At 48.1% G+C, this 18,139-nt stretch overlaps 1 protein-coding gene across 2 annotated transcripts; it reads right to left on the minus strand.

Moving 5' to 3' along the window:
• Positions 1–43: 43 nt before the first annotated feature.
• On the minus strand, positions 44–18,110 carry CEP57 (centrosomal protein 57). Of its 2 annotated transcripts, none has more exons than XM_035115073.3 (11): positions 17,926–18,110; positions 14,683–14,842; positions 11,448–11,645; positions 9,304–9,425; positions 8,338–8,454; positions 7,137–7,214; positions 5,065–5,181; positions 4,794–4,874; positions 3,917–4,143; positions 2,574–2,718; positions 44–1,394 (listed from the first exon to the last, which is right to left on the minus strand). In XM_035115073.3, exons 1-11 carry the CDS (start codon positions 17,953–17,955, stop codon positions 1,188–1,190), a joined length of 1,482 nt encoding a protein of 493 aa, XP_034970964.3. In that variant the 5' UTR covers positions 17,956–18,110; the 3' UTR covers positions 44–1,187. The 2 variants fall into 2 exon arrangements, with proteins under 2 accessions (XP_034970964.3, XP_034970965.3); XM_035115074.3 differs by having other exon boundaries at positions 11,448–11,627; positions 17,926–18,092.
• Between the last annotated feature and the right edge of the window lie 29 nt (positions 18,111–18,139).

An 18,139-nucleotide genomic window follows, 5' to 3' on the forward strand; every position in this document is an offset into this window, starting at 1 on the left:
ATTGCACTAGTACTTGTAAAGTGGAAAAGTTCAAGAGAAGCCGTTTTCCGCCTAATTTATTCAATTGGCAAGTTGCCTTTATTGGATCCTAATCAAACCTCAAAAGGCACAATTTTTGAGTCATTACATTCCAATCATTGGAAAGACTTTACATTATTAATGTAATAAATAATATCTCTGTGCGTGTGTTTTTATAAAAATCCATAGGACCACAACAGCCACCAGATCTCCTAGCCCAGTGAAGGATAAAATTATTAAAAGCCAAGCTAAAAACCAGCTGCCAATACCAGAACAGCCATGACCGGGGGTGCTTTTTTGTTTGTTTGTTTTTAAAAAGAAACACATTGACTTCACTCTTCTGCAAGGAGAAAAAAACCAAGAGAGAAGATACAAACAGCTGTTCAGTTCCTCTTTGAAACCACATTATTAAGATTCCAAGGATGGAAAAACTCTGAAGGAAGTGTCCTTAATTATAAGCTGAGGTAAAAGCCTTTAGGTAGTCAACTGAATATTAAAGAGGTCACTCTTTACAAAACTTCCATATTTCGAAATGAGAACGTCTTACTGAGAACGTTTGAACATCTGAAGTGGAAAACACCCAACACCACACATAAAGCAATTTTTTTTAAAAAAAATGCAGGGGAGGGAGCAGTTTAAGGCTGAAGACAAATGCATTTTAGGAGAGTTGAAAGGTAATGTAATAACACCTTTGTGTGTCTTTCGCCCCACTGGTCAAGACAGCAGTGGACATTTTTGAAGCAGGGCAAAGGCCTGCAAAAACTGCATAACAGAGACAACTATGCCTCCATTGTACCATCTTCTGTTGGGGGGACGGGGAGAAAATCACTATTGTCTACCTCTAGGCTTAGAAAAGAGTCACCCCTGGTGAGCAATTAATTAGATTAATTGCCTGAGTTGTAGGGAAAGAAGAATACCATGGTTCACAGCAAAGGGATTGGTAACGTGCTACAAGAATAATAAGGGTTATCTTATTTCTTCCCTCCCCACCTCCTGCATCAGGATTAGGGGCTGTAATCTGATCAGGCCCACAGGTGGGGAATGAGGGGCTTTTGTTGAGAAAGTGCAGCAAAGCCAGAGTCTTGCCCGGCAAGGAAGGCAGCTGAGATTGGAGCCAGCAAGCCAGAAAAGGTGCAAAAAACAACGACAAATCACACACGCAAGGCGCCTCAGCGGTCCCAACTGTTGTCATCTTTCTGAAGGGAGGTCTGTATGCTTTGCATTTCCCTCAGCAACTGCAGGCTCTTCTTGCCCTGCTCTCCAGGTCTCCTCTTCAGGCCGGCGTCTTTCACCCGGTTGACCTTCGTTTTCGCTTCGCAGCTTCTGCTTGGCTGCTGAGGACAAGAGAGCCTGCCTTCCCTCTTCTGCTTCGCCAGCTGTGAGGTCAAAAAAGGAGAAGGGGAGAGGGCATTTCAGAATGGCCTGCTTTTTGCCCTCAGGAATATTCTTCCTTTCCTCCAATCCCCTTCACCAACTGCGGGAAGGGATATTTTTCTTCTCATCGAGAAACCTATATTCTACACACCTGTTATGTTCTACAGCTACTCTACTTATAACATGCTTTTTTCCTCATAGGTTGCTCTAGATCAGGCATCCCCAAACTTCGGCCCTCCAGATGTTTTGGACTACAATTCCCATCATCCCTGACCACTGGTCCTGTTAGCTAGGGATCATGGGAGTTGTAGGCCAAAACATCTGGAGGGCCGCAGTTTGGGGATGCCTGCCCTAGATGTTATTTTCATAGGAAGCTGCCTTATACAGAGTCGGACCCATTGGTCCATGTAGCTTAGCATTGTCTACACTGACTGGTAGCAGCTCTTCAATATTTCAGTGGTCATAGAATTGTGGAGTTGGAAGGGACCACAAGAGTCTTCTAGTCCAACCCCCTGCAATGCAGGAATCTTTTGTCCAATGTGGGGCTCGAACCCACAAACCTGAGATTACGAGTCTTATGATGTATGTACGAAATGAGCTATCCCGGCTGTTCTACCTGGAGACTGGACCTTGTGCATGCAAAGCAGATGTTCTACCATTGAGTTACGGCTCGAAGCCAACCTGGCATTCATTTTTAGGTTTTTTATTTATTTCGCAAAACATTATACATGGCTTAATGGAAAAACAAATATCTTAAGTGGTGCATATTAATATAAAATACTCATCAATGGACCAATTCACACTTTGAATGGTGGAATATAAGTGCATTAAATTGGAGAAGGGGAACCTGCAGCCCACCAATGCTGGACTCGGACCCAGCCAGCATGGTCAGGCGATGGGAGTCCAAAAACATCTGGAGCTGCTGCTAGTCAGAGTAGAGCAGGACAGGCACCTGTGGCCCTCCAGATGTTGCTGGACTACAACTTCCAGCACCCCAGATCATGGGCCATGCTGGCTGCTGCTGTTGGCAGTCCAACATCTGGAAAAACCACAGCATCCTCCGTCCATGGAAGAGAGCTCAGATGCACCTCCTTTATCTGTTGTACATTTGCCTTGTGTAGGGATGGCCAGCGGGGCACTGCATAATTGTTTGCCCACCTATTATAAAAAAGGCAACTCACCCGTGCCCGATGCCTCTGGATTTTACAAATCTGTTCTGCCTTGGCTTCCATCTTCTTCACCAGCACTTCCAGCTCCCCCTCCAGGTCTTCTCTTACGGCAATCGTTGGAGCCTCATGGATGAGTTTTACCAGCTGCTGGTGATCGCTTACATGCAATAGAAAGATTCAGGGTGAGTGGGGGGGGGGTTAAACCTGCTCTTTGCTCACTAAGAACAGGCTTCATATACATTTTCAGAGTCGCTTTGCAAGTAGAGGAAACAATCCAACTTCAGAGTCTAGGGTTGTTAAACCAGCAACAAAAAATATTATTTTTCCGGCTGGTTACCAAGCAGATGAATAAGCACATTTACCAACATCTAGATTAAAAGGGTGTTTGCAATAGATTGGAGGAAAACTGTATTGGTGGATTAAATTGTCAGCTATCAATCATCGTTAGGAATGGGAGGGAAAGAGAGGCAGCTACAATGGGACCAAGAAGTCTGTCTTTAAGTGCATTTGTGTGGGGCGGGGCGGCAAAACCCCAAACAGATGCTTTACCGTAGCAAAGCTACCATGCTACATTTTAACACGGGTTCTTCTCAGGGCCAGGATGGTCCTATTCTATGATTTTAGTCAACTTTCTTGCAGTAGCAGGTCACTCTGGCCATGCTTTTTCTTCCTCTGGACATCATTTTATTTGCTTTGCCCCCTCTCCAGTTCCAGGAACCCAATGAAGATTGTCTCTGAGTATGCGCAGAGTGCCTTTTCTTCGTCAGCATGTAGAGGCCCTTTCCCCCAAACCATGCCCACCTGCCCTACACGTGACATCATCTGTGATGTCGTAGTGGGTAGGGACGCATCTGCAAAGGAACAATCGGAAGTCTTGAAGCGTGCTCCCATTATTCCTTGCCAAGTGGGGCTCGCTATCAGCAGTGACAGCAAGAACTGTTGATGCTTTGGAGTTCCCAAAGCAGGGCTTGCTGTGTGCACAAATATTCCTTTGCATTGCCAAGCTTGATTTCAAGTCGGCAAAGCAAGGCTCTTCCAATCCAGCCTGCTCACAAAAGAAAATACATTCTTTTGGGTCATGTGGGATCATTGCGATGCCTGGTGATTGGCAGGTGGGTAGCCCCACCCAGCTGTCAAAACGGCCCTAACACTTTTCTTTTGACACTCCCAAGGCTGCAATCCAATGCTCCTCTCCCTGAGAGCAAGTAACATAGACTTTCCTTCCAACTACATTCAGATAGAATTGTGATGGATGACTTGCACTTCTGCTCAAGGGGTCTTTGGGGTGTCATTGAGAGCCACACAACGGAACACACTCAGAAGATCCGCAAGGCGCGCACGTGTTTTGGACTCACAAGCTCATCTGCCCGAGTTCGTCTTGCAACGTCAACAGCACCTCGGAAAGGTCTCCCTGGGACGTGGAAGAAATGGAAGAGCTGGAATTCCTCCTTCCTCTGCCCATCGGCTTGCTCAAGGGGACACTGCTGACCACGCGCTCATTGCAGAGGGCTTTCGAATGATGCTTCATCAGGTGCAGCACATGCTGGACGTTGGCTCCCACGGAGTGGCTGGGGCTTGTGGACTGAAAGTAAAGGGAGGGGAAAGGTGAAGAGGACAAAGGCGACCTGGGTAATTGAACGCTGAGCAAAATGTACCACGGATGTGCATCAGTACATACGACGCTGGCTTATATGGAGTTAGGAATTTGGGACAGGCAATTAAGGGGAGCTGCGATAGCAGCCTTCCAATATCTGAAAGGCCGCTTGTTGTGCAGAGGGTTTGAGACCCACAGCTGGGCACCTTCATCTGCCCCAGCTGCAACAAAACATGCCTCTCCCACATCAGCCTCTACAGCCACAGCAGGAGCTGCAACCACCCAACAGCTTGACCTTGCCTCCAAAGGCACACTCCTCCACCATCTCCCGAGACAGATGAATGCCAGCAACGTGCTGCGCAGAAAGTGGAGAAGAACCAGTGGGTGGAAAGGACAGCCGATTTCGCTGAACATTAAGGGAATCAGCTGTTAGCCTATGGAAGAGACAGCCTCTGGGGGTGGCAGGCTCTCCTTTGCTGGAGATGAGGCACAGGTTGAGCAGCCAACTCTCAGGAATGCCGTGAAAGGTTAGACCAGGTGGCTTCTAGGGTACCTTGAAGCCCCGTTTCCTAGTATTGTCTCTGAACACAGAGCCCTCCATTCAGTTATCAGAGCTTGGGAAGTCATTGATTCCTTACCTTTCCAGCGACAAAAGGCACATCCCCCAGCCGCAGCCTATAGTGAGGCTGTGCGTGGCAGTGAACCATTCCAGGGTCATTCTAAAAAGAGAGAAGAGAAACTCTGACATTAGGAGAAATTAAGTCAATCAAGGGTGGCAGCAAATGGTGGGAGGAGCCAGGATTGATGATGGGCGAAACTACAGCCAACAAAGAGCAGAGTCTACAGCAGCGGAGGGTTCCACAGGTAAACAGGGATGCGATCTAAGCTCTTTAAGCACCGGTGATGTACCTTTTCCATCTGCTTTGCTTTCTTCTTGATCTTCTTTGGTTTCAAAGGCTCCGTCAACATCACAGGCTGCGTTTGTGCTTCCAGCAACTGTCTGTTCTTCTCCAAACCAGTCTGAAGCTGCCAAGATAAGCCTGGGGATTATTATTATTATTTTCTTTAATTCAAAATAATAGATGATTAAGTTGGGGGGGGGGGTTGCCAGCTAAGGCCCAGCCCACAGATTGGTCACCCCAAAGATGTTGCAGGACTCCCAAGTCCCATTAGCCCCAGCCAGTATAACAATGGTCGGGGGATAGGAACTGTAGTCCAACAATATTTCAAGGGCTGGAAGCTCCTCATCACTGACACAGTCCAGAACTGCTAAACATTCAGCCACAGGCATCAATTCATTGAGGAAAGTGTTAATTCTTCCATAAGCTGGTAAGAATGTTCCTTCCTAAAACGCAGCTGCAGAGGGCTGGTGATTCCTTATCTCTGCTGCTACGCAACCTGGCATGCAGAGCCGGCCTATGTAAGAGGCCAACTTTTCAGCGTTCCTGCATGGAGACGAATAGGGGAGACAAATTGTGGAGATGTGCCGAGAGACACTGAAACTGTTGGGGAAGATAAATTGAAGCTCCAAAGACTGTTGGTTGGAAAACTGGACGAAGAACTGTGTAGTTGCAGGACTTTGGCAACCGGACTTCATTCTTGCTTTGTGGAATTTGTCCAAGCAAGGATTCTGAAAGCTAAAACCCTCTTTAGGCTCAGAGAGAGGACTTCTTAAGGGTGTATATAGTGTGTCTTGTGTTTACTGTGCAAAGCATTACAGTGGTACCTCGGTTTACAAACACCTCGGTTTACGAACACTCCTAACCCGGAAGTTAGTAAACCAAGGTGCCCGAGGCCTACTGAGCGTCTGATGCCTTCGGGGAGGCCGGGTCTTCGCTCCGATGGCTCCTGGAGGCCCGGAGCGAAGGCCCGGCCTCCTTGAAGGCATTGGAGCGAAGGCCAAACCTCCCTGAAGACACCGGAGCATCCGATACCTTCGGGGAGGCCAGGACTTCGCTCTGATGCCTCCCAAAGGCCAGGGAGCGCTTCCGCGACTGGGTTGCAGCCACGGAAGCACTCCCCGGCCTCTGCAAAGGCATCAGAGCAAAGCCCCAGCCTCCGCGAAGGCATCGGAGCCGGGACTTCGTTCCAATGCCTCCCAGAGGCCGGGGAGCATTTCCGCGACTGGGCTGCAGCCACGGAAGCGCTCTGTTAAATTGCTGCTTTAGAGGTTTTTTTCATCATCTAGAACGGATTAATCCACTTTCCATTACTTTCAATGGAAAAGTTTGCTTCGGTTTATGAACGCTTCGGTTTATGAACAGACTTCCGGAACCAATTGTGTTCATAAACCGAGGTACCACTGTATTAGATATTTATCCCAGCCCTGGTTTTTCCCATCAAAGTCTAGCCTGCCCTTGGATGGTACCAGAGCCTTATATGGGAACAACCCAGATATGCTATCCAAACTCCTGTTCCATTGCTTCTATATAAAACTTCTCCCAACCTGCTGCCCTCCAGATGTTGTTGGGGCTCCAGCTCCCAGCAGCTCAAGCCAGCATGGGCAAGAGTCAGGGATGATGGGAATTGTAGTGCAAATTCAGGCACTAGGCTGTAGAAGTCTGCTTTATAATGGAGGCATGGAACTGATACACAAATATCTATGTATATTGCATGTAATTGGAGGCATTTGCATTAAAGGCTGGAGATGGGGAGTTCTATCCCAACAAACTGGATGTAGATTTTCAACTGAAAATGGTTGTAGTGTCCTAAAATTAATAATAATAATAATCTGCAGACCACAATAACTGGCCCACTAGCAGGCCTGTAGACAAGACTTTATGTTACCCAGCAGCTTGTGTCTGGACAGATTCTTGCAATCTTCTGAAAAGCTTTCTACCATGACTGTAGCCTACACAGAATGAAGTTTCTGATCATTCCATGTTTCTGCAAGGAGGCCTCAAACGCATTACAAATCCCACATGCCCTCAGGAGTTCTTTCCTCTGCAGAGAAATTCAGGCCAGAAATCGGAAGGACTTGCCTCTGCCGCTTTTTCCTGCACCCTTTTCCGCGCTTGTTCTTCCTCCAGGAGCTTCTCTTCCAGCTCTTTCATTTTTTTCTAGTTTAAACAAAAGCAAAACCTAAAATCACCCAACAGCCAATTTAGTCTTGCCTCTTGCCTCCTGCCTCCAGTGGGGTGTCCCGTAGGGAAGGTTCTGTCTGGGGGTAGCCTCGTCCTAAGCCCACCCTCTTTCTTTTAAGGGGAAGCAATAATCTAGCCTCCTTTTAGGGTTGCTGAGGAGTAAGATCTGCTCTGACCTTCCCGGAATAGGATACAAAGGAAACAAATACATAATAGAAACAGATCTGGAGTCTATCGGGGGCCACAGCTCACAAAAGGAGGAGGCATGGCTATCTATGCAGCTATATTCAACCACTAGGGGGATCCAGAAGAGAACCAAATTTACAAAAATCAAAATAAGTGGCACGATTTTGGGGGGTGGGGGTGGAATCTAAATATGGTTGTAAGACACACACCATATTAAGCTGAATAAATGTAGCATAGCATAATTTTGTGGCTGAGCTTCTAGGTTTTCTTGTGAGCAGAATTCATGTTTTATTGGAGCAGAATTTGGGATTCGGAGGTTCCCATGCAGAAAACTACAGCAGCAGAAGAAATCTAAACATTACCCTATTTAGTACGGCTGCCAACTGATTGAAGAAATATTTACATCAACTCATCAAATGAATTTGACTGATTTCATTTGCATACGAATAAAAGAAAGGATAAAACATATCCCAGTGTTTAGAACACAAAACGTGGCATCCTTACCTTTAAAATAGCAGAAACACAATACTGCAGCTTTCAGACTGCTAACCCTAGACACCGTTTTCTGGGAGCAAGTCCCACTGAGGTCATTTATATACCTCTGCTCCAAGTTCTAGTATAAAAATTGAGTGGATTCAAACACTCAGGGAGCCCTTCTTGTATCAGACCAATAATGGCCAGCCAGATCTCGTCTGGAAAGCCCATTAGCGGGGCATGATGACGACAGGGATTTAGCAAGTGGTGAATCTCCCATCCGCCCCAGCCAGCATGGCCAATGGTCAGGGATGATGGGATTTGTAGCCCAGGAACATCGGGAAGGTCACAGGTTCTCCATCACCACATTACAAGAATGCTGAGCATCCACAATGAGCACACAAACCTGGTCTCGGGCGTGCGAACGAACACAACCTACCTCTGCATGAGACTGCATAGACGTAAGCCTTTCATATTCTTTCTCAAGCAGATCCAACCTTTCCAATTTAGATGTCACATGCGATTGATCAAGGATTCTCTCTCTTTCTAATGTGGCCTGGAAAGAGGAGGAGGAGAGTTATTCGTGGCGTGGGGAGGGGGGAAAGAAGTGACGGGAAGAGCTTCGCCAGCTGAATTTCTGCCTGCCGCTGAAAAGCACAGGGGTGGCCAACAGCAGTAAAAGTCTGCAGCCCTAGTCAGCTGCGACATCTCACTAAAAACAGCAACATAATGGGAGAAAGGTGAAGCAGGGTGTGTGTGTGTGTGAAGCTCACAAAAGGCTCGTGTCAAACCCTTTTAATTCTAGGGCTGAATATTGTGACATTTGAGGCTAGGGCTGTCAACAGCAGGCCCCAGTAGCAGGTAGGGTGGCAAAACTGTTGAATGAAGGGGAAGACTTTTCAAGATCCGCATGCAGGTAACCCAGTCCCACAACGTAACCTAATAATAGCCTGGTTGGGTCAGACTGAAGGTCCACCTACTCTGCCATTCAGTTTCCCACAGAAGTAGACCAGATGCCACATTTGAGGTAGCCCAAATGGTGGACATGAAGAGGCAACAATTCCTCCGGTTGGAATTCACCTGCAGTTGATTTTCAGGTGCACTTTGATACCGGAGGTAGGGAATACCCACCAGGACTAGTATGTCTTCTCTCATACGAAAGTTCATACCAATGACAAACTTAGTTGGTCTCTAAGGTGCTACTGGAAGGAATTTTTTTATTTTGTTTCTCTGAAATTTGTCTCACTCAGCTTTGAAAGCCATCCAAGCTTGTGGCCATCACTACATCTTGTGGCAGTGAGTTCCACAAGTGTGTGTGTATATAGCCCAGATGTATTATGGCTGCTGACGACATTCATAGAGTTCACATTAAGAAGGCCAGATGACACCAAGGCAGACGATGTACCTGTTTCTGCAAGACAGTGGTCTTTTCGAGTTCTGCCTGTGCAATCATTTGTTTCATGTAATCCAGCTGCTTTTCCAGAAGGCGGCAGCGAGTCTCGGCACCTGCCAGCTGAGCTTCCAACTCTGAAGGGAGGGCAATGAGAGATGGCTATCACATCTGTGAATTTCCAGTCCTTTCCAGACCTAGGAATATGAAGGTGTGTACACTACAGCCCCAATGCTAATAATGGACCCCGTGAGGACTATACAAGTTGCAAGCTGTAGGGCATTGCCAGCTGTATTCAGGGTAGACTCACTGGTAGGCCTAAGTCTGTCGTGTCCATCAATTTCAATGGGTCCAAGTGGGACTAACAATGGACACAACCCTACTGCTTAGAGTAAACCACTAAAATTTCAGAAAAGTCCAACCTAGGTTCATTAATTTCAATGGGTTTGCTCCATGAAGAATTTAGTTGGCTACAGCCCTAAGCGACTAGTAGACTAGGCCTAGGCAATGTATTGATACGCTGCCTGAAACCGGTTTAAAAGTTAAAATCACAAAAGCGATTTCAGAATTTCCAATCAGGCAATGTACTCACAGCCAGCACAGCGCACTTCCCTCGGGCACCCGATGCTCATCCACTCCCTCCCTCCACAGCCTTGGGAGTGGGGTTTGCCTGCCTGCCTGCCAGCCAGCCAACATCTTTGTTTTCTTTCTCTGGCTGCATGAGCGCTGGCAGGCTGCCTTCTTCCTCCATTCTTTCTCGCACCAAACCAAACAGCGGCTCCCAGTAGCCATTGCTTGCGCGGCGAGAAACTATCATCGGGGTGAGCCATGGCTGGCAGTTCCGGGGAGGCTGTTGGCTCTGCAGTGTCATACCATGCAACACCACAGCTGGTGTGCTCCGCCCAGGGCAGTGCCGCCTATCCGACCTCGCCAGGAAGAGGCAGAAACTGCGCACGGTGATGAGAATTGTCTCCGTGGCCAGCAACTACCTTCTTCCTCCCAGCCTCCTTTCTGACGTCATAATATACCGCCATATCAGCAGTATATTATGATGCTGGGAAGCAGATATTGCCCAGAAGGACAGGCTCTTCAAAATTCTAAATGGCCCAAGAGATGGAGTGGAGGTAGCACTCATCTGAACACCAATGGGGCAGATAAGATGCCATACGTACGTGCGTCAGATATATACTATGCAGAGCCCAAAGCTGAGATACTCAAACCACCTGCAGATGTGCCTCAACACAGAAGAGGCAAGCGGAGAACGAGCAGCAGCTGAAGCACAGCCATGCTCCCAACTTCAGCCGTACGCTGACAATGGGAGCCATCTGTCAGTTCCACAAGAAGTAAGAACAATTAGGTATCATGGTAACTGGAGTTTTTTTGGAACTGGGCTGTGCATTCTAATTCCATGAGGCTATCAATACAGTAAAGGCTCCTGGATAGATCTCTCCAACCTTGCCTTAACGACACCAATTCTCTAACACAAGGGTTTTCAAACTGATCTCAAACGGCAGGCAAGCTCCCCTGAAAGGCAGCTTGCTCATCACAATTGATCCTCATCTCAAATGTACATCTGCGTGGTTGTGTAGGGTGAGCTCAGCATGCTGAGCTGGGTTAGGCATTCCGGTGCCCGTCAGAAGTCCTAGGCTACACCTCTCCTCGTCCCTGGCCATTGGTTTTGCTGGCCAAGGACAATGGGAATTTATAACCCAGAAGGTCTCCATGGCACTTGGCTGCCTACCCTTACGCTAAGTGAACAGCTGCTACTTGCAGAATAATGATCTTTTGGATCTGAAGAAGGCAACGTGCAAAAATAAATTGTTTCCCCCACCTCTTTCAGAGCATCTCAGCTTTAGGCATCACATAGCATACATCTGCCCCAGATAGACAGGGAGTTGGATCATTGGAAAACACTTCCACTGCCAGAATCCTCTTCAATGCACCAAAATGCTTTGGACTGTAAATTTTTGGACATTAACCTGTTTCTTCTACCCCTCTGCTTCTTGCTTCTCCCTCTTACATGCATACCATAGGGTGCCACCAAAACTAGCGTACACACTGGGTCATGGGAAGTGACCTCACTGAATAACTTAAGGGGGCTCGTCCAAATACCCCTAGGATTATTAATTTGTAGTTGAGCAAAGGAGACATTTGCACACCTTCGTTTTTCCTGGACACCTCAGACTTTGTCTGCTCTTTTTCCATCAGCTGTTCGCTCAGCACTTTCTTATAGTCTGAGGTTTCCTTGGCCAGAGATTTCACACTCTCCTCTGCTTGAATCCGTTCCAGCTCCAGCTGCCGTATTTTCTCTTGCAGGTTCTTCAGAGCTGAGAATATTGCTAACAACAACAACAAAGCTAAATACAATTAGAACCAGCTATTAATGAGCTGGCATGACGCAGCAGATACAGGGTTGGATTGAAGACTGCGGAAAGCTGCATTCAAAGACTGTCCAGCTGTGAAGCTTAATGTGTGGACCTGGGCAAGTCCCAAGCTCCCTCCCTAACCTATTTCACAAGGATGGTTGTTGAAGCTCAAATGGGATATGCTGATATATGTTGTTCCCAGTTCCTTAGGTTAGGCCAGGCATCCCCAAACTGCAGCCCTCCAGATGTTTTGGTCTACAACTCCCATGATCCCTAGCAGGACCAGTGGTCAGGGATGATGGGAATTGTAGTCCAAAACATCTGGAGGGCCAAAGTTTGGGGGTGCCTGGGTTAGGCTATACATCTGATGAAGTTACAACAAAATCCAGTTTTCTGTGAATCTTAGATATTTTAATCAGCACTATGCTGAAAATCTGCCCCATGTTCCCCCCCCCCCAAGCCATTTCCCACAACTAAACAAGGAAAAAAAGCAATAAAAATTATCAAAAGTGGGATGGGGAAGAGAAAATTGCAGTGAAATTCTCATGGGTGGAGAGTGGTGTGTTTCGTTGTGCTTACCTGATTGGTGTGGTGGTTGTGAGGTGCTTATGAATGCCCCTTATTTCATTCTCCAAATCATCTCCCCAGTACTCTGCACTCTGCAGCCTCCCTAGGTGTCTGCTCTCCAATTAAAGGTGGCTCCTCCCATTGCACTTTTGTCAATCAGGATGTGCAGGCAGTGAGGGAGGCTTAAGGAGTGCTGGAGAAATGGTTACTGGAAAGGAAAGCATACTTACCACCCTTGTCCACCTTCGAGGTAAGCTCGAAACACAACACCCACCCAAATTCTAAAGGAATGATAAAGTCAGGCCCGTCCTAGCCATAGAGGCTAGTGGCGCGGAGAACCATGGCGCCGGGCGCTGGAAGGGCGCCAAGTGAGCGCAGGGTTCTGGCGATGTGGCCAGGACTGCGCTCCACAAGCTGAGAGGCTGCGCCGCGTCTCTCTCCTTCTCCGAGGACTCCGCGCTGCCTGCGCCTCCTCGTTTCCCCAGCGCTGGGTTCCGCTCACTCGAGCTTCGCCACCAGTGCGCGCACAGTGCCCAAGCAGCTCTTGCTGGTCCCACGGTGCGCGCGCTGGTGGCGAAGCTTGACTGAGCGGAACCCAGCGCTGGGGAAACGAGAAGGAGGCGCAGCGCGGAGTCCTCGGAGGTGGCCTCCCGCTGCTGCCGCGGTCCGCTTGGTACTCCCGGGCCCTTGGGGAGGCTCTGGAGGGGGCCGCTGGAGGGACCTAGCGCCAGGGCGCTGGATGGGCTTAAGACGGCCCTGGATAAAGTGCTTTGAAAACGAGGCAGGAAGAAAGGAGAGCTGCTTTCACAGAGGAAAGAAATTTTTCAATAAATTGGATAGATATTGGCACAGCCTTACATTTGAAATGTGACCGCTGGACTTTTGGCATTAAAGCTCGCCCTCAGCAAGAGCTTCCTGATATTATATTGCTATTGCTCCTTCCCTGGAACTTTTGTTAAGGCAGTATTTTTCAAACTTGGATCCCCAGCTGCTGTGGGACTACAACTCCCATCATCCCTAGCTAACAGAACCAGTGGTCAAGGATGATGGGAACTGTAGTCCAACAGCTGGGGACCCAAGTTTTAGAAACACTGTGTATATTCTATGCTTTTTAAAGTAAAAGTATCTGGAACTGGACTCCACATTCCCAAATCCCAGTCACATTTGAAGCTCTGAACTTGAGAGTCCGCAACTAGCCACACATACAGCATTAACACCATAAAATAATTCCCAGATAAAATATTTCAGCAAGCGGACCTTCTGCTGCCAAGGAGGAAAACAAAACATTACCAACACTGTGTGGCTTCAGTTCCCCAGGCTCTGACATCTGGCAGAGCTGAAAGGAAGTCTCATCAATAATTAGCAGACCCACTTCTCTGTAATAGCCAACGGAGCTCCTTGCCAGCACAACCCACGTTTAATTAGCAACCGCTTCCAAAAGGAAAGGCAATTTAGATCTCGCAGGGTAGTTTTAAGCTCTGAGTTTCTCAAACGCCATCTTCACCTGTGATTTGACTATTCCCACATAACTGTAATAAATGAGTGGACATGCTCTGCTGATGTCTGAGCCAGAGACAGAAATGGGAAGAGCGAGAAGTATGAAGCCTTTGTACTGTAGTCTCATTTCTTTACCCTCACATATCCCTCTGCCCTCCATCCAATCAAGCCAGAAGCATGATCAGAGTCCAGTGACACATCCCAGCCATTCAAAAGCACTAAAGAGGGTGAAAAGCTGGGAAGGTGAGGGTTGCGGCTCAGTAAGTATATGGTCTGGACAAGGGGAGTCCCAATGGCCATAAAGAGAGGCCTGAGGGTTTGCATTTGGTCTCTGGGCCTGACATTCCCCATTCCTAATATAGATGCAACAGCAGATTCAAGTAGGACTCCCAGAAATCTTCACAAGCGAGCAGAAATGGCTAACAAGCAGGCCTGACTAATCTCTTTCCACAAACCATTCCAGAGAGTGTGCTGCTCCAGAAAACGGCTTGCTCCGCAATATCCACATGCTTCACTTCAGAGAGGGGTGGGGGACATGGAGCAAGGCCTCCCAAAGTCACATTGAAAGAACATATGGTTTATTGGTTGAAGTAACCCAAAAATTCTGCTTTCCTTAGCATTGGGGAGTTGGGAAGCAAGGACTGTAGAGGAAACAAGGGTCAAGAATAAGCCTGGGGGGAGAAAGCAACCCATTGTCAACTGGTTCTTAAAAACCCACAAGGACCGTATTTTTTACAAAGCCACCGCATTTTAAAACAATCCACCTTTTAGTTTTCTTCAGATCAGCTGATAAGATTTTATAAAAGTCATTGTTTTTTTTAAAAAAAAAAACGGGCATCCCATCCCCTCAACAAGGGTAGTGCTTTCACACAGATTCAAGGGTTGCGAACCTTCCAGAAGGACATACAAACAAACCGCAAACTTATTCCCAACGCTATCCCAATTCCTCCAAGTCAATCGTTACCTCTGCTGTTACTCTCTGGATATGCAATTACTGGCTTGGCAGCAGGTCGTCGCAAGTCAGCGTTAATGAAAGGTTTGTGCCTAGGGTACTCCGTATACGATGCTGCTGAAAGCCCATCTGTGAAGGATGAGGACCTGTGACTTGTACGGAAAGCAGCACCCTGGAAAGAGGTGGGAAAATGGTCAGTTGAGCTGTCTAATAGACACAGAGGATGCCTCATCAGTCCAGAAAGACCAATCTGAGTTTTCAGAGTGCAATTAGAGTGAGTGTCCAAAAAGCCTTTGATGACGAAGCAGGTCTTTAGGAAAACCTAAGAGTTCACCAAACAGTCAACAGGAGTAGCATGACAGAAAACACCAAGCAAGTATGGCACTGAGGTTTCAGTGGCAGACTAGGGTCATTGAGAATATTTAGAATCATAGAGTTGGAAGGGACCTGGAGGACCACCCAGTCAAACCCCTGCAATGCAGGATACGGCAGGTGTCCCTTACGGGAATCGAACCTGCAACCTTGGCACTACCCGCACCACGCTCTAACCAACTGAGCTATCCAGGAAACTTGCACTTCAACTCTCTTCAAGTTTACTTTGATGAAGTGCCACCAAGTTCAACAGAAATTACTTTCCCAGTAAGTGGATTTTGCAGGATATTAGAGTGAGATTATGTATAGAATTTTGAGCTCCTCGGAGGAAAGGCAAGATAGAAAGGTAAACAGAGATAAGAGCTGGCCAGGAACATTATCCTGAGTTCCCGGTGAGGGGGGAAATGCAATCAACAAACTCGACCCATGCTATGACTGTGTCCCTCAGCCCTGCGTGCTCAGAAGTGTCCAAACAACTTCAGATTGATTCTGAGTCGGCTTGTAGGTGGCCAAATCTGATAGCCTCTGATAAGCAAGTGTCTAGTCTAGGTGATCAGGCACAGAAGAGTTACAAAAAGTTGGTAGTTCTTTCTTTTGGACTACCAATGAGGTACATGTGAATGAACAGGGTACTAAGCCCCTCTTAGTTCGTCTGATTTGCAAGTATGGTTGCAATTAAACCTTAACGGGATCATGTCGTCAAATTGGGCATGGCTACAAGTGAGCTGCCATGATCACGCTTTCACTGTAGCTATGTTTCAACTCCTTTGCCTGCCTCCTACACACCCTCAGTGAATGGCTTAGGCCACATGGCAGAGGGCAGCACATGCATCTTTTATGGCTTATTGTGCACACCCACAACCCGAGTCCAATTTAAGTGATAAATGCTTAGTTTCCGTATGTTGCTCAGCTGGTCCCTATGCAACACTGTTACCAAGCTTCTCTCCTGGAATACGAAACTGGAGACTTACAAGACGGGGTAGATGAGAAAAACTAATCAGAATTATTCATTCTGCAAAAGCACTCAAGCGAGCCCCTGAAAGCATGGAGACAATACAGTACAAAGAAAGAGGTTGGAGGCTGAGGATTTTTAGTAGTCTGACCATACAATCTGAGAGATTCCAGAAAGGAGTCAAAGGGAGCATAGCTCCCAGCTATTATAATTAGAGCATGGATCCATGAGCCAACCTTATGCACACTTACTTACAAGAGCTACAGTGGCTCTTGTGGCTCTCCAGATGTTGTTGGACTCCAGTTTCCAACAGCATAGCATGGCCCATGGTTAAGGCTGATAGGAGTTGTAGTCACTCTCAGCCAGACTGACTGCAAGAATAAAACACCAGGACCCTACAGGCATGGCCCTGAATTCTAGTTACTGGAAACCACAGGAGATGAAAGCACTCTCGTGCTAATGTTCTGCTCACTGGTTTCCCACAGACATCTATCTGGTTGCCGACTGCGATAAGAGGATGCTGGAATAAATGAGCCACTGGCCTTTTTCTTTTAATTTTTAATCCATTCATTTATTGAATTTATACCCAGATCAAACCTATCCATTCTTAAGGAAATCAGCCCTGAGTGCTCACTGGAAGGACAGATCGTGAAGCTGAGGCTCCAATACTTTGGCCACCTCATGAGAAGAGAAGACTCCCTGGAAAAGACCCTGATGTTGGGAAAGATTGAGGGTGCTAGGAGAAGGGGACGACAGAGGACGAGATCGTTGGACAGTGTTCTTGAAACCACCAACATGAGTCTGACCAAACTGCGGGAGGCAGTGGAAGACAGGAGTGCCTGGCGTGCTCTGGTCCATGGGGTCACTAAGAGTCGGACACGACTAAATGACTAAACAACAACAACAACCATAGTTTTAACATTTTCTATTTCGACTCCCTCCTCCCTCTTTCTGCAGTTCCTTACATTTATAAGGGCTGCTGGCCTGACCCAGCAGATTCTTCCCATGTTCCTACGGACATTTGTAGGGCATTTATTTGGCAAAGAGATGGTGGGAGAGTGAAGCAGCGGCAGCATGGGGACCCTGCAATTTTGAAAGACCAGGGGATGGCCCTCTGCGGTGCAATGGGTCAATGGTGTTAACCAGGTTGGTGGTTCGCGCGAACCCAGGGATGGCTGTGGGCAGGATTCCTGCATTGCAGGGGGGTTGGACCAGATTACCCAACTCTACAATTCTATGAGCACCTATGTGATGGGTGGACCATCTAAAACTAACAGTCTGAGCACGCAGGAAGCTAACTGCGGAGAGTGATGGAGAGAACTTGGAAGATATGTAAAACGCGGTGTGAGATGCTGTGAAAGAAGCTACGGAAAGGCTAAAGTTCAGTGTTAGAGAGCAAGTGACCTTTTGCAGGTGAAGGTGTCCAGATCGGTCCCAGTATACCCAGTTATGGTGGGGAAAGATCTCAAATACCAGGCCTGGAAGTGGGTGCTTAATGTCCTGCAGAGCCCCGACTATTGACGCCCGGCAAATATTGGGGACCCTGCGACAGTCACACTTTCTCTCTCAGCCTACCCCACCTCACGGGGTTGTTGCGGGGATAAAACGGGGAGGAAGAGAAACTCGCCCGCCGCCTTGAGCTCGCGGGGAGAAAGGCGGGGTACAAATGCAACAAAATGAATACCGTTGAGAGCTGAAAGGGCTCAGGGTCCGAAGAAGGGCTCGCTTGGAGATCCCCCTTATACAGTACTGTGCCAGCGCCGAGAATCCGCAAAGTTCACCCTCGCGGACGAGCGTACCCCTGCGCATGTATAGAGCGCCTTCCTCATTTTCCCCTCCCCCTCCCTGAGCAGCTGCGCCCAACCTCCCGTAAGGGAAACCAGAGGTGGTTTCAGGGCCTGCCGCTCCATCAGGCTCCCCTCCGGGCTCACCGTGTTCTCCAGGTCCCCCGCCACCGCCATGTCGCAAAGGGGCGCCGGCGGAGGGCGCCTGTCCCTTTAAGGCCAGCGGGCCCGGAGAGCGGAGGTTACTGTCGCCTCCCGCCTCCTCCAGCTGCCCCACAAACACCGCGGCCGCGCCAACAAGGCCACTCTGTTGAGTGACATGTGAAGCAGCCAACGGAGTCTCGCCTCGCCCCTCCCAAGA

This window comes from Zootoca vivipara, chromosome 4 (assembly GCF_965207765.1).
Source record: "Zootoca vivipara chromosome 4, rZooViv2.hap1.1, whole genome shotgun sequence".
Lineage (NCBI taxonomy): Eukaryota > Metazoa > Chordata > Lepidosauria > Squamata > Lacertidae > Zootoca > Zootoca vivipara.